This window comes from Lampetra planeri, chromosome 32, assembly GCF_965212315.1.
Source record: "Lampetra planeri chromosome 32, kcLamPlan1.2.h2, whole genome shotgun sequence".
In the NCBI taxonomy this organism is placed as follows: Eukaryota; Metazoa; Chordata; class Hyperoartia; order Petromyzontiformes; family Petromyzontidae; genus Lampetra; species Lampetra planeri.
The window spans coordinates 3809281-3823612 of record NC_136138.1 but is presented as its reverse complement, the minus strand read 5'-3'; the positions used below and the strand labels follow the sequence as shown (position 1 = coordinate 3823612).

Genomic DNA, 14332 nt, shown 5'->3' with positions numbered 1-14332 from the left:
GTGTTGTGGATAGTTACTTTTAAGGGTGGTATTAGTATAAGTTGTATTGCTCAGGGTATAGTGGTTAATGTTTACGGGTGTGTAGGTATTGTAAAATCCGTGATATGGGTATGGTTAGATGGGAGGCCTACCATTGATGTTTAATATTATGGTTTAGGTTGGTGTTAGAGATCGTGTTAGCGCAGTTGTGAGTGTTATTGACAGGGATATTGTTGCGTTCAGTTTCATGTTAGTTTTACCGGTAAGAGTAATTTTGGTGTTGAGTTATGGCTAGGGGGTAGTTTCATGGGCTAGCTGGGTAGACTTATCGTGCGTGACAAGTGCTCTCTGTCGTGTTGGTGTGAGAGCTGTGCTTCATTTTATTGGAAGTCCTTAATGTGAGAAGCATCGTTGGTGTGGGGTGGGTGTCTGTCTGAGTAACATGTGCGGCGGACGGCGCTGCGCTAATCACCGCGCCACCGCTCTCAATCTCAAATCTCCCGCGCGCGCGCGTGACGTCACCGCGCGAGCCACGCCCTCGCTACCGCGCGGTGGGGGCTGGGGGTTGGGCTGGGCGGGGTCAAAGGTTTCGCTTCCGGCCACTGAGGGGCGGGGGGCAGCAGCAGTAGCAGCAGCGTGAGGAGCGGATCGAGCTGAGCGGCAGCTCCGTGAGACGCGGCGCGGGAGAGACGAGGACGACGACGAGGAGAGAGAGAGACGAGGTGGAGTGACTGAGAGGAGACTCCGCCGCCGACGAGGAGGAGGAGGAGGGAGGCGGCGGCGGGATGTACCGCGCGCTGTACGACTTTCGCTCGGCCGAGGCGAACTCGCTCGCGTTCGCGGCGGGCGAGGCGTTCGTGATCCTGGAGCGCAGCAACCAGTACTGGTGGCTGGCGAGCAAGAGCAGCGGCGACGTGGGATACGTGCCCGTCACCTACATCCGCAGGGACGAGGTGAGGCGGTGACGAGCGGGACGGGAGATACGCCGAGGGCGAGGTTGGTGGTGGTGGTGGGTGAAGGTGGTGGTGGTGGACGAAGGTGGTGGTGGTGGTGGACGAAGGTGGTGTTGGTGGTGGGTGAAGGTGGTGTTGGTGGTGGGTAAAGGTGGTGGTGGGTAAAGGTGGTGGTGGGTAAAGGTGGTGGTGGGTAAAGGTGGTGGTGGTGGTGGGTAAAGGTGGTGGTGGTGGGTAAAGGTGGTGGTGGTGGTGGGTAATGGTGGTGGTGGTGGTGGGTAATGGTGGTGGTGGTGGGTAATGGTGGTGGTGGTGGGTAAAGGTGGTGGTGGTGGTGGGTAAAGGTGGTGGTGGGTAAAGGTGGTGGTGGGTAAAGGTGGTGGTGGTGGTGGGTAAAGGTGGTGGTGGTGGTGGGTAAAGGTGGTGGTGGTGGTGGGTAAAGGTGGTGGTGGTGGTGGTGGGTAAAGGTGGTGGTGGTGGTGGTGGGTAAAGGTGGTGGTGGTGGTGGTGGTGGGTAAAGGTGGTGGGTAAAGGTGGTGGTGGTGGGTAAAGGTGGTGGTGGTGGTGGGTAAAGGTGGTGGTGGTGGTGGTGGTGGGTAAAGGTGGTGGTGGTGGTGGTGGTGGGTAAAGGTGGTGGTGGTGGTGGTGGGTAAAGGTGGTGGTGGTGGGTAAAGGTTGTGGTGGTGGTGGGTAAAGGTGGTGGTGGTGGTGGGTAAAGGTGGTGGTGGGTAAAGGTGGTGGGTAAAGGTGGTGGTGGTGGGTAAAGGTGGTGGTGGTGGGTAAAGGTGGTGGTGGTGGTGGTGGGTAAAGGTGGTGGTGGTGGGTATAGGTGGTGGTGGTGGTGGGTAAAGGTGGTGGTGGGTAAAGGTGGTGGTGGTGGTGGGTAAAGGTGGTGGTGGTGGGTAAAGGTGGTGGTGGGTAAAGGTGGTGGTGGTGGTGGGTAAAGGTGGTGGTGGTGGTGGGTAAAGGTGGTGGTGGGTAAAGGTGGTGGTGGGTAAAGGTGGTGGTGGGTAAAGGTGGTGGTGGGTAAAGGTGGTGGTGGGTAAAGGTGGTGGTGGTGGTGGGTAAAGGTGGTGGTGGTGGTGGGTAAAGGTGGTGGTGGTGGTGGGTAAAGGTGGTGGTGGTGGTGGGTAAAGGTGCTGGTGGTGGTGGTGGGTAAAGGTGGTGGTGGGTAAAGGTGGTGGTGGTGGTGGGTAAAGGTGGTGGTGGTGGTGGGTAAAGGTGCTGGTGGTGGGTAAAGGTGGTGGTGGTGGTGGGTAAAGGTGGTGGTGGTGGGTAAAGGTGGTGGTGGTGGGTAAAGGTGGTGGTGGTGGTGGGTAAAGGTGGTGGTGGTGGTGGGTAAAGGTGGTGGTGGTGGTGGGTAAAGGTGGTGGTGGTGGTGGGTAAAGGTGGTGGTGGTGGTGGGTAAAGGTCGTGGTGGTGGTGGTGGGTAAAGGTGGTGGTGGTGGGTAAAGGTGGTGGTGGTGGGTAAAGGTGGTGGTGGTGGGTAAAGGTGGTGGTGGTGGGTAAAGGTGGTGGTGGTGGGTAAAGGTGGTGGTTGTGGGTAAAGGTGGTGGTGGTGGGTAAAGGTGGTGGTGGTGGGTAAAGGTGGTGGTGGTGGGTAAAGGTGGATGCGGAGGGTAAAGGTGGATGCGGAGGCGGTTAACGCGGTGAGGGATGGTGAAGTGAGGGAATGATACGGGTGGATGAGTGGGGGTGGGGTGTGCTGGACTCGGTGAGGGATAACAAGGTGACGAGGTGGAGGACGAGGTGGGTGAGATGTTCTGCATGGGAGACACGCTGTAAATAAACAATAATAATTATGATGTGGTAATTTGGATGGCAAAGTAGGTGGAAGAGGATGAGTTTGCGGAGGTTGGTGGGGATGAGGTGCATTCGGAGGTGGATTAGTAAGAGGTGAATGAGGTGGACGAGGAGGTGGGCGTCGTTATAGCGAAGGAGGATGAGTAGCCGGTGGAGGAGCCGGTGAATGAGGCAGAGCGGAGGCGGTGGATGAATGGGCAATGCGGTGGTGCAGGAAGGAAGCTGGCGGGCCGCGTGATGTTGATGCCCGCTGAGCCGTGTTTACAAAGCCACTCGGGCCGAGAGACGAGCGGGGCGATGGGGTGCTCTACAACCTCCTCTACCACCTCATTTGCCGCCTCTCCCACATTCACTTCCACCGCCGTATTCGCCTCCACAACATCATCCCCCTTCCAATAGAACCTCGCCCGCCTCATCTACAACCTGATCCCCTCCCCGTTCAACGTCACCTACCTCCTCTACAACCACATCCATCTCGATAACCTCGTCCGCGTCATCCGACACCTCGACAACGTCCTCCCCTGCAACATCATCATCCACTGCCTCTTCTGCCGCGTTCATCCACCACCTTGTACACCTCGTCTGCAACCTCATTGTCCACTTCATCCACAATCAACTATTCACCATCTCGACCTTTTGGGCCACCTACTCCACCACCTCGTCAACCTCGTCAACCTCATCAGACACCTTTTCCTCCATTGCCCGGCCTATGCATTTCCCCTGCCCTTGCCCAGACCTTGCCCCTGCCCTTGCCCAGACCTAGAGTCCAGACCCTGCCCAAGACCATTTCCCTTTTGCCGAACTCTTGCTGTTGCCTCCTGTCGGGCCGAAGAAGCCACCACGGGCAATGCAATGTGACATGTGACATGCGGCAGTCGAACCGCCCTTGACACATCTGCATCTGAGCTCCCAAGAGTGGATTAATGGGGTGGTCCGGTCTCTCAGCGGGGGCCACATAGGGGGGGGGATGTGGCCAGGGTCCGGGTGTGCAAGTGGTCCAGGAGTAGTGAATTGGGGGGTTGAAGGGGCATCTCCCTCCACCCACTGGGTCTGGTCACGTTCAAACAAGTCACAGGGGTCCTCAGCGGGGACCCTTATTCCTCAGGGGTCCTGAGGTCCCCTCCTCCCAGGGAGTCTGTTAAGTCTGCACTATCGTTTCACCAGCTGTACCTAACGACTGGGATAGAGGATAGGGCACGGCTTACAGTCTCCATGGCAAGGTAATAACTGCGCCCTGTGTGCATTGTAATTATAACCGTCGCGCTTACATGCCAGGCGTTTAAATGCCTCGCAGCTGCGTGCCTTGCAAGCGTATTAAGCTTTGAGATGACAGACGGTGGTGATGCCACCACTCTCCGCCTGAAATATCCACTGGAAAAAGCGTTCGGCGCTTGATGTGAATAATCCGGCGATCGATGCTTGGCCGGTGCTTGACGTGATACGTAATCCTCTGCGCCATGAAGAGGCAGGCCCCACGCTACCTCAGCCGCTCTTGCTCCGACGGTGTCCGTGGGCAGCAATTCCCTATAGTTGGGATCTGCTAGCCTCGTTGAGTCTCAAGACTCTCATGGCAGGAGGTTCCTGCCATGGTGGCTTTTTAAACCGGACAGGAGGTGTGGGCGAGAGCTCGGAAAGGGCATGCTGTTGGGCATGGGCAGGGTTTGGACTAACAGAAGGGCTCTTCTCGAGGGAAATTAAACAAACGTTTGTGATGCTGCGTTGGCGGTAGTGCACAAGCACACATAATGTACATTTCACACTTTTGTCAATACCACTGCTGTACATAAGAAAACAAATATAATAGGTGGCTTCTTGGGCAATGACCGTTCTTCGTGAGTGAATAATGGTTGGAGATGGCACCATCGCACCATGGGGGCCTGATAGAAATATCGTTTCATAATATTTCTAGCCGCAGTCGGTCATGTAAACAATTTCACGGTAGCCAGGTATTGAGTAATAGACCCACAACTCTTCAATAATAATTTTAAAAAACGTCAGAATTAATGTGTTTTGCATAAACTAATCTCGGCGCATCATCGGGGGCAGGGCGTCACGTGGCAGAGCGCTCGGGTAGAGAAGTGAGCCACGGTCCACGGAGCGGCGAGGGCCGCTGCGTCGCACGGCGCTCGTGGGGCCGCAGCCGCTGTCGGTGCAGATTTACGGCGTCGGTAGCCGGGAGGGTGCGTGGGACACGACGATTCCGTGCGACGCTCTTTAACAAGGGGTGGCTCCCGGAGGAGTGCGATGCGCGGCACAGATGAGACAGGACAGAGAGCTCGGACAGGACAGCCTGGGTGAGGTGGACAGTACAGGGAGTACAGTTGAGAGTGTGGGCCAGACCAGAAGTCGGTTATAATTACAATTACGGAAGCATTGATGGCTGAAATTACCATTACATTTACATTGTGATTGACATTCATTACGAACCACACAACAATCATAATGGTGATTGACCCCAGGGGCAATGCGGACAGCATAAAGACAAGACGCAAAGCCCGAGCGAGATGATTGGTACAGACAGGACGGACGGTATGAATGAGGCAGACAATCCGACGGAGACAGGGCTGTTCGTGTGGAGTCCTCACTGTCCGCCCAGATCTCCATTGCAGAAGACATCACCCGTCACGTCGGGCTGTCACCCTCTTTAAATATACGGCAGCGTACCAATCTAGCACGGCGTGTAAACAGGTCTTGCACGGCTCGCTCGTGCCAAACATGTACATACAGGCGCCGCTCATTCAAAGCGGCCTAGCGCCTCTGGGGAGCCAGTGCTTTGAGGTTATCCTGTTATGCATCACAGCTGCTCTAATGCATTCATTGCTGTACCAACCCTGGAAAATTTGCATTTGAAAGAAAGCATAATTTCTTAATTGAGCACGAAAGCCGCTCGAGATGGTGAGCACTGTGATATTTTTTTTCCGCAGAGCGAATTGAATATTAAGGAGTAAAAACAAACGCGCGAGCGGGGCTGCGGTGCCGCGCGTATTTACGGCGGACTTCACGGAGTGTGGAATCTCAATTGGCCTTGACGCTCACCCGGCCACAGAGAGCCGCAGGGATGGAGGGAGGGGATCTGGTGTCAGAGAGGCCACCCTGGGTTTTGCGTTCCTGTGCCTCCATCGTGCCACGGCTCCACCGGGCCCCGGGCTTGGCGCTGTTCTTCTGTTATTTTTGGTAAAGTGCTGCGACTCTTCTTATTGAATTTGCTGTCAGTCCCCGGCTCTGCGGCCTCCGCTTTAACGAGCGGTGAGGATTTACGGCTCTCTGAATGTCCCAGGCACCCTGCGTCTCTGGCTCTGCGTGTGGCCCAAGACTCTGCCTCTTTTATTACTGCACGCTGCACGCCTCTGCAGTGGTTGGGGCAGGGGGTGCGAGAGCACCAGGAATGGCCGCAGCAGAAACATTTTTCCCTGTTCGAACCCGGGCAGATACAAAACAACAACTCCTCGGCGGGCTCTTCGGCACAAGTGGGAAAATCACCAGATTCCACTTCCAAGGACAATACATCTGGGTGTTAAATAGGAGCGGGGAAACCTAAATCTCCCGCTCCGTCCCTGCGCGTGAGTGAGCGCGACCTGCGAGGTTTTCTTGTTCGTGCTGGCGGCGTCGATAAACACTGCTCTCGCCGACGTTCGGAAGGGTTGTGGCGGTCATTGATTGGCCGATTTGCAGGGCCAGCGTGGGGGGAGCCACGGGGTGGTGGTGGTTGGTGGCGGGGGGCTTGGACTGTCACAGTAATCTGACCCCGGGACAAAAAAACAACTTCGCAGAACGTGTGACATAACTCCACGTGCAGCCCCCCACCCCCCTTCCCCGGGTTTCATCAGCGTAATGGAATTGCCCGCGGGAGGGTGCAGGAATAGGGGGGGGGGAGGTTGTGTCAAAACAAGCCGACACCTTATTGTTGCTGCAATCTGCGCCCTCCGTTTGGCTCATTGCGAGCGGTGTTCTTCGTGCGCAAAACCCACTGCCGCCGCTGCTGCGTGATCGCATAACCGCCGCGTGGCAGCGAATCGTGCGAGCGAGGGAGCGAGCGGTGATGAATTCCCATCGCTGTGATTTAACCTTGACTCAAATCGGGGACCTGTGCATCATCTTACCGGTTGATTTCTGCTGCATCTATTTTTAACTGGAAAATAGGTTGCCAAATCTTGGCTGTTCTGCAGATGACACAGCTGGCTTGAGGAAATGCAATGATGTGTGGGGCTTCCCTTACAGAACAGTCCATTCGGCAATTAGGACAAAGAGCTGAGCTTGGCACCTATTTGTTTGTGATTACTCGGCCAGTAAAATCCATTTTCGGTGACAGCTATACAATATATAACTGTCAACAGTTGACTCGGTGAGGCGTTCCTGAAAATATAGAGGACGGTTACAGTGTTAGAGGGGAGCACAGTGACACAGTGGTTAGCATATTGCGCTTTGAACCCGGCTACCTGTGTTCGAATCTTGGCCACGGCTAACATCAGTGGTGAGTGATATCTGAACTGATCCTGGTTCTCTCCTTGACCGACCTGCAGTAACCAGTGGTCAAACAAACTGCATGGCTGATAGGTCGTTGGGAGACCTTCATCCGACAGTGAAATGACGAAGGGCTGTACACATTGTTGAAGGACTGGAGTTTTGGAACTCCGTTCCTCAAGACTAACCCCAGGCCTGGTTTACCAGTTTTCATGCGTGTGCAGTTTGTGACGATTTAATTTACATTTCAATGGTGGATAAGGATTTGCAAAAATGAAAAGGTGGAATGGAGTGGATCTCGTCATGAGGAATGGAGTTTGATCAGTGCTGGTTTAGGCCATTAAATTGATTTTGGGAGCTCAGCAGGAAAGAGTTATAATTCATTTTTTTTCAGGTCATCTAACCGAAGACAGAAATTCAGATTCCTTGCAGAGACTCATTGCGTTAATCTCCTGTACAGCGTGGAGTGTTGCTCAAAGTGCAGCTGCACTGCGGCGGAGCAGTAAATCACAGTGTTGTACAGCAAGGCCCTCTGGTAATGGGGGATATTATTATTAAGACTCCACAAAACGTTTGGACTTCATGTAGAGAACCTTATTGAAATAAAGTGAATTCCTGCTCAAATGAATGTTGAGGCATCGGTGCTCATCTCCTGTTCACGGCCCTGCAGTGCCAGTGGTGGAAATTCCACATTCCTTTGTTGTGGGCGAGCCTATCCATCGGACAAACAATGTTGACTTTCCTACAAAGCGATCGCCATTTTATTGACCGTGGAGGGATGATGAGCTGAGTCAACCCCCAACTAGGATTAGGACGAGCAACCTTCTGATTGGGAGCCGCTCGCTCCACTACCTGAGCCACCAACGCCGGCTTACCTTTCCTACCTTGAGACACATGGACACACAACGCGCACACGCGTGCCCTCGGTACGAACGTTTGCTCGAGCAGGCATTGCATTCTTGTTTTGCCAAATTCAATCGGAGTGCATCGCTGTATTGTTCCTCTCTGTCTTTTCCAATTCTCTTTGCGTTTTTTTTTTTGCGACGCGAATGAAAATCCATGCGGACGCACGACAAAAAACCAGGACGGCTCTGTTTGATTTTCCAATAGGTCATCTTAATTTAGCGGTGTTCCGCACACGGGTGCGCCGTGTCCACCGTGACCAGCCAGGCACACCGCGACGTGGTCGTGAACGCACATCGGTTCAGCCACGACGGCGCCTTTAAAATGTGTTTTCCGTGACAGGAGTCAAAATGTGCGTAGAGTGGGACACTCGCCGAGTCGAGTGTCTGATGGAAATTCTCTCCCTGCTCACACGAGGATCGCGGCAAAATTCTACGTTCTTATGGTTGGGTGCTTTTCTGTCAACTTATGAGTGCACGGACTGTCATGTTTTTTGTCAATCGATTTCTGGATGTGGGGGGTCTGACCTTGACGTCGCCATGCTGGTCAGTGCGGTGTGATGAAGGTTGCGTTAGAGGTGGGAGTGCAGAAGTACAGGAAGATGGAAAATGTTTCTGCACTGCCTTCCACTTTCAAACAGGGAAGCCCCGTAGCCTGTAACATCTGTTATCACTCACGGTGGTCGCCCTTCCAAGCTCTGTCCACGCTCTACCCTGGGCGGTGACGCGGCCCAGCGGTAACGCACTCGACGCTTGTTGTCAAGGGGTTCACGGTTCGAATCCAGAGGGCGACCTGTTTAATACTGCACTGTGCCCAGCCCGGCATGCGTGATTGACGTGAGCAGCCCCACCGTGTGCCCCCTCCCCCTTCAGACCGAGAACAAGGATGCGGTCATCCTGTCCATTGACCGCGCCATCGAGGCGATCCACAACATTGCCATGGAGCACAGCGGGAAGTACACGCTCGAGCAGAGGGAGGTGCTGCAGTGAGTACCGCGCACTCACTCGCTCTCACGCACCAACTCGCACACACACACACACAAGGACAAACGTGCTCCGTATAGCCGTTAATGGACTATTGGGCCAAGTGCTGTTAGCGAACACCTGTGAAGGACGACATGACGCCCGAGACGGGGTGTGTGGCCATCACCACGCCCAGCCTCCATTGTCTCCCCAATGCGGATGTTTACAGACCACACGAGGTACTCATTAAAGGCCAAGTCGACCTAGGGGAGGCCCAGGACCAGTTGAAATATCACTCATGTTGGCTGTGAACGGGAATGGAACTCGGTTCGCCGGGTTCGTATCACAGTGAGCTAACCAGTGCGCCATCGCTCCCAACGCTCACCCGGAATGGCGTGTGTGCCTCTACGTTTGCTCAAACACACGCTTACCCACCCACACTTAAATGTAGCAACAACAACAGCCACCATTTTCCACAAAGTGATGGTGACATAAACACAGCGTTTGTGCCAGGCTAGGTGCGCTTTTGAGGCCATCATGTGAAGCTTGGAAGGCTCACTGCTGGCAGGAGGTCCCCGGACAGACCCAGGTTCCATGGGTTGGCTGACTGAGATAACCGACATATGCACCACTTGTGATTCTCATTGTGCCACTTTACTAAATTTTAGCCGACCAGCGCTCTGCTTGTTGTTGTGAGAGGTGCTGCATTGTGTGTACGCGCACACACACACATACACTCATGCATGTGTGTCTACATGCCCACTCGTCAATGACACACAAACATGATTGGCCACTTGCTCGCTCGCACGCATGCAGCAAGCCCACCGCTCACTGGTGCGCGTGAATACACACCCTTGCACTGATGCACGCAATATGCACTCGCTCACACACGCACATCGTACGCTTGCTCGTGCACATTAACACATAGCTGCCCGCTCACGTACACAGCGAACACTGCACACACTCAGCGAACACTGCACACACGCAGCGAACACTGCACACACGCACACCCGCTTGCTCGTACACACATGCACACAGCGCCCCAACACACACACATGCATACATTTGCATCCAGTCGATCATGAATGCATGCCACATGCCATGCGCTTGTGATCGCACCACGCTACACACACGCACGCCATTAAAGAAAAATGCGCAGGTTAATTGGGGCTTAATTTCTCACTCATTATTTTCTTGGTCATTATTTTCTCAGTCGCTAATTGGTCTGGCGTAGATGGCACGTGACCAGTAGCAACTACAGCCACAGCCGTAGAGAGAGAGAGATGGAGGTTTTTGTGGATGTGATTTTCTGGGTGCGCAAATATTTTTCTGTTTTGCTGACCTGGACACGACCTGGCTGAAGTTAAGCCTCTCGGTGTGCTTTGTTCACCGAATGTGAGAGGATTGTTTATTGCGTGCGTGTGCTTGACACAGATTACACTAGTGCGCGGTTTGCTGTCCTCACCCATTGAGTGTGACCTGGAAGAAGCACGAGTACGTGTGGATACGCTGCACTGACTTGACGCTTCTTCCGCACGACACTGCGTTGTCTATCAGGGCCCTCGCGGTGGCTGACACGAAGCCCCCTTGGCGATTCTGTCTGCGCCGTGTCGCCCTCCCCCCACCCCCCGCAGGAAGCTGATCCACCACCGCAAGGAGACGCTGGCCAAGCAGGGCCAGGCCCGCGCGTCCCAGCGGCCGACCATCCTGACCCCGGCGTCGAGCGAGCACAAGCTGGCCGAGCGAGGGAGCGCACGGGGCTCCGACAGTGGGGGCGGCGGGGCAGGCACAGGGACCCCCTCCGCCGCTGGGTCCCTGGAGGACGACGAACTCAGCCCCTACCAGGTGAGAAGGGGGCCCGGCGGGGGGGGTCCCCGCGTAACGAGGTCATGCGGGGGTCGCGCTTCTGTTCACGCTCCTCTTAATCCGCGATTAAAGACCCTGTACGGAACGAGGCTCGGAGCGCCTCTCCCCTTAATTGGTCGTCGCTCAAGCAACTCTGAGGGCGGAGGTCACGCGAGTGAGAGTGAAGGGACGCCCGTCTGGTAGACGCGTGTTGCTGATTGGGGATTCGCGGGTCGCCGTCTCATCTGCGCCGCCGACGCAACGGTGCGGCCGCGTGGCAGCAGCCGTGCAGTGCATCGCAGCGTCGTGCCGCGTGGTGCTGTCACTTGGGCGACAGAGGTGGAGGGAGAGGTGGCGGGCTGGCAACCTGGCCCCGAGATGACTCCAGAGGCTCGTGTAGAGAACCTTCGTTAAAACAAGTCTTGAGTGGCTTCCTTCTCAAATGAGCCATGGGGCAGTGCTCATCGCCGCCTGTTTGCAGCCTGACCCATTGGTGGAAATTTCACATTCCTAGGGCGGAGTGAACTCTCGGCGAGTGTTGAATGCACAACGTTATGCTTGCGATCCCTTTCCGATGTACGTGGCCACGACTGCGTTGCACGCGGCAATCATCATCCCTGGCGCCGAGGGCACCGAGGGCACGTCCAAGCTTGCTCAAATGGTCCCATTATAACCTCTCCATCAACGCTTGTCCCTCTCTTGCTGCCTCTCTCTGCGTCACCACCCCCCTGCTCTGCCGTTCACTGACCCCTGCGCGCCACCTCTCTCTTCCTCCTCTCTTCCCCGCGGAATTCTCACGTGCAGGTGCCACCCCAGCCACGCCGCGCGGCCCCGGTCGTCCCGGCCCAGCCCGAGAAGACGCGCAGCTACCCGCTCGATAAGCTCACGGACACCAATCAGAACGGTGAGGCCTTCTCCGCCAGGTGCCGGCCACGTCGCGGGCAGGCATATGGGAAGGAGAACTCGCGATGACTGTCGCCGCAGCGCCATCGGCCGAGTGGGAGTGGGGGGGGGGGTGGCTACCTTCGACTCCAGCAGATGCAGCAGGAGCAGCGGCGATAGTAGTGGTAGTGATGGCAACAGCAGCCGCTATGGTGGTGGTGCCTCTGCTGGACTAATGAGTCCATCATGACGACAGAAGCAGTCGTCTCTACGTTTCGCTGATTCCTGCAGCGGATGGCCGCGTGTTCAGCTCGATTGCGTTGGTGTGCTGTCAATATGAATAATAACTGTCCGGCCACACCTGTCGGCTCTCTCTTTGAAACTGGTGGCCTGGCCAAGGCTGAGAGCATCGCTCACCCGTCGGGGGGGGCACCTGCCGCGTGCGTTCAGGGGCGCGTGGATAGGAGTCGCGCCCGCGTCCCTGGTGCCTGCGAGCAGCGCTGCCTCTGTGTGTAGCTCTTTTGTTTTTGTTCCCAGTCTGCAGCGTTGTCCGATTGTGTTGATGGCTTTTCTTATTATCTACAGAGGGTGCTGAATTTGAATTAGGTGCTCGCTGCTGCCCTGCTCCCCCCGCCCCCCCCATCCAGCCCCCCGCTCACACCAGGGAGCTGCTCCACGCTGGGGTGTGACAATTGGGGTGTTTAGAGTTCGTGGAAACGCGCACGCATGCCGAGTGGAGGAATTTTAACGAGGCACCATCACAACCACGATAAAAGCCAGATGCTCGTTAGTGTGAGATAAATCAGTATTATTTATTTTGACATTTAATTGGTAAGTCATTACTGACATTGCTTGTCGATGTGTGTTGTAAGGCAGTGCTGGTTGATGAGACCGCGTGACAGATTCTCAGATGAATGCCCAAGCTTCAGGATTCTCTTCCTCCATTGTCACCGTTTTTTTCATTATTGAATTTTATTGAATTCTTCCAGTGCACTGGCGGGGCAAAGCTTCTAAGTTGAGCCATCCATACGTCGTCTCTGCACGTGATTTGGATGTGTTCAGCTCCAGCATCGGTGTTTGAATCACGGGGGAGAGTGAAGTAGGAGGTGGAGCTCTCAGTGGAAGGGGAGAGTCAAGTGGGAGGTGGAGTTCTCAATGGAATGGTGGAGGAGCCGCGGTTCTGGATTCGCGTTGGTCGTATAACCATTGTTGTCCTGTGGCTCTGCTGCAGCCACCATTGACCCCCCGTTTTGTTTTTCCACCGGCAGGTGGAGTGGCACGAAAATCCCAGAAATCGCATCCCGCGCCCGCCCCTCCCCCCAGCCCCTCCCGCTCATCCGCGACCTCATCCGCATCGCCCGCCCCATCTCCCTGTGCCACCGCATCCATTTGCTCGAGCAGTGACGTCATCTCGAGGGACGCTGCGGACGAGGTGGCTAGGGGCAGAGGAGAACGGGTGGCGCCCGCGTTTAGCGACGGTTCTCGGTGGACCGCGGGGGGGAGCAGCGGTGACGGCACCGGGCCCGAGCGGCCGTCGGCAGGCGTGAGCGCCGTGGCCTCGGTCTCATTCTCGGTGGGCGGCGAGGCCGTAGAGCGGCGCCTTCCGTCGCCACCGCTCAGAAACTCCGAGTCGCTCCAGGGCGGCCCGGCGATCCCGGAAGCGCCGACGGAACCGCGCCCGGTCCCGGCGCGGAACGCGGCGGCCTCGCCACCGGCGGGGGACGTTTGGCCCACGCTCTCGGCCTTCGGCGATTCCTCCTCCTCCTCCCCCCCCTCATCCTCCTCCACCCGTGCGGTACCTCCTTCCGGACTGCCTCCCTCGCTGGCGTCGCAGCGGGACTCGCCCAGACCGCCGCCGGCACCTTCGGAGGCGCGGCGTGACAACTCGCGGCTCTTCCCGGGCGTGGCGAGCGCAGGAAACGGCGCCCGCCGCGGGCCGGCGGGTTTGCTGGTGGGGCTGGAGATGCGCGAGGCCCCGCCGCCTCCGCTGCCGGCACGGGTGACCGCCGCCGGCGGCGCGGGAGTCTCGGGCTCCACCGGGAGGCGGCCGCATTGGAACCCGCCAAACTTCACGCAGTTAGTTCAGAAGCTGCTGTCGCCCGAGCGCCGGAAAAGGGCAGGTAACGACGCTGCTCCCGCTGACGGCTGGCGAGGCTTTGCTCCGGGCGAGCGCCTTCCCCCGTAACAGCAATAACCGCGACGCTGACGCCGGAGCGCCACGATTCTCCGCGCTTGCTTGTTTGGGTACCACGAGCCCGCGTGGCTGCGGTGCATCGCAACGAGCACCAACAACCGAGATCGTTCGGTTGTTGAATTAGACAGAGGAGTGGGGGGGGGCGGTGGGGGGCTGGTACGAGGGATGTAGAACTGACGAGGGAGCGCATTACGGCCTTCGGCGTGCGGTTCGTCGTGGGGGGGCTCGCTGGCTGGGCGGGGGGATGGGGGTGGTTCGGCCGCACGGAAGCAATTAACGTCGCCACCTGGAATGCGCGTGGCTCCACTCCCACCTTCAGCTCCCCCCCCCGCCTCTCACCCACTCACCCA

The 14332-nt window shown here is 56.7% G+C and overlaps 1 protein-coding gene across 2 annotated transcripts in view; it reads left to right on the top strand.

Annotated features, from left to right (window-relative positions):
• Window positions 1-577: 577 nt before the first annotated feature.
• NCKIPSD (NCK interacting protein with SH3 domain) overlaps window positions 578-14332 on the top strand; it is a 26862-nt gene continuing 13107 nt past the window's right edge. For both annotated transcript variants that reach the window (XM_078609494.1, XM_078609493.1), the window contains exons 1-5: window positions 578-932; window positions 8972-9084; window positions 10696-10906; window positions 11711-11810; window positions 13057-13908. In XM_078609494.1, the coding sequence (XP_078465620.1) occupies window positions 765-932; window positions 8972-9084; window positions 10696-10906; window positions 11711-11810; window positions 13057-13908 (1444 nt within the window). In that variant the 5' untranslated portion in view covers window positions 578-764. The remainder of the gene's footprint in view (window positions 933-8971; window positions 9085-10695; window positions 10907-11710; window positions 11811-13056; window positions 13909-14332) is intronic.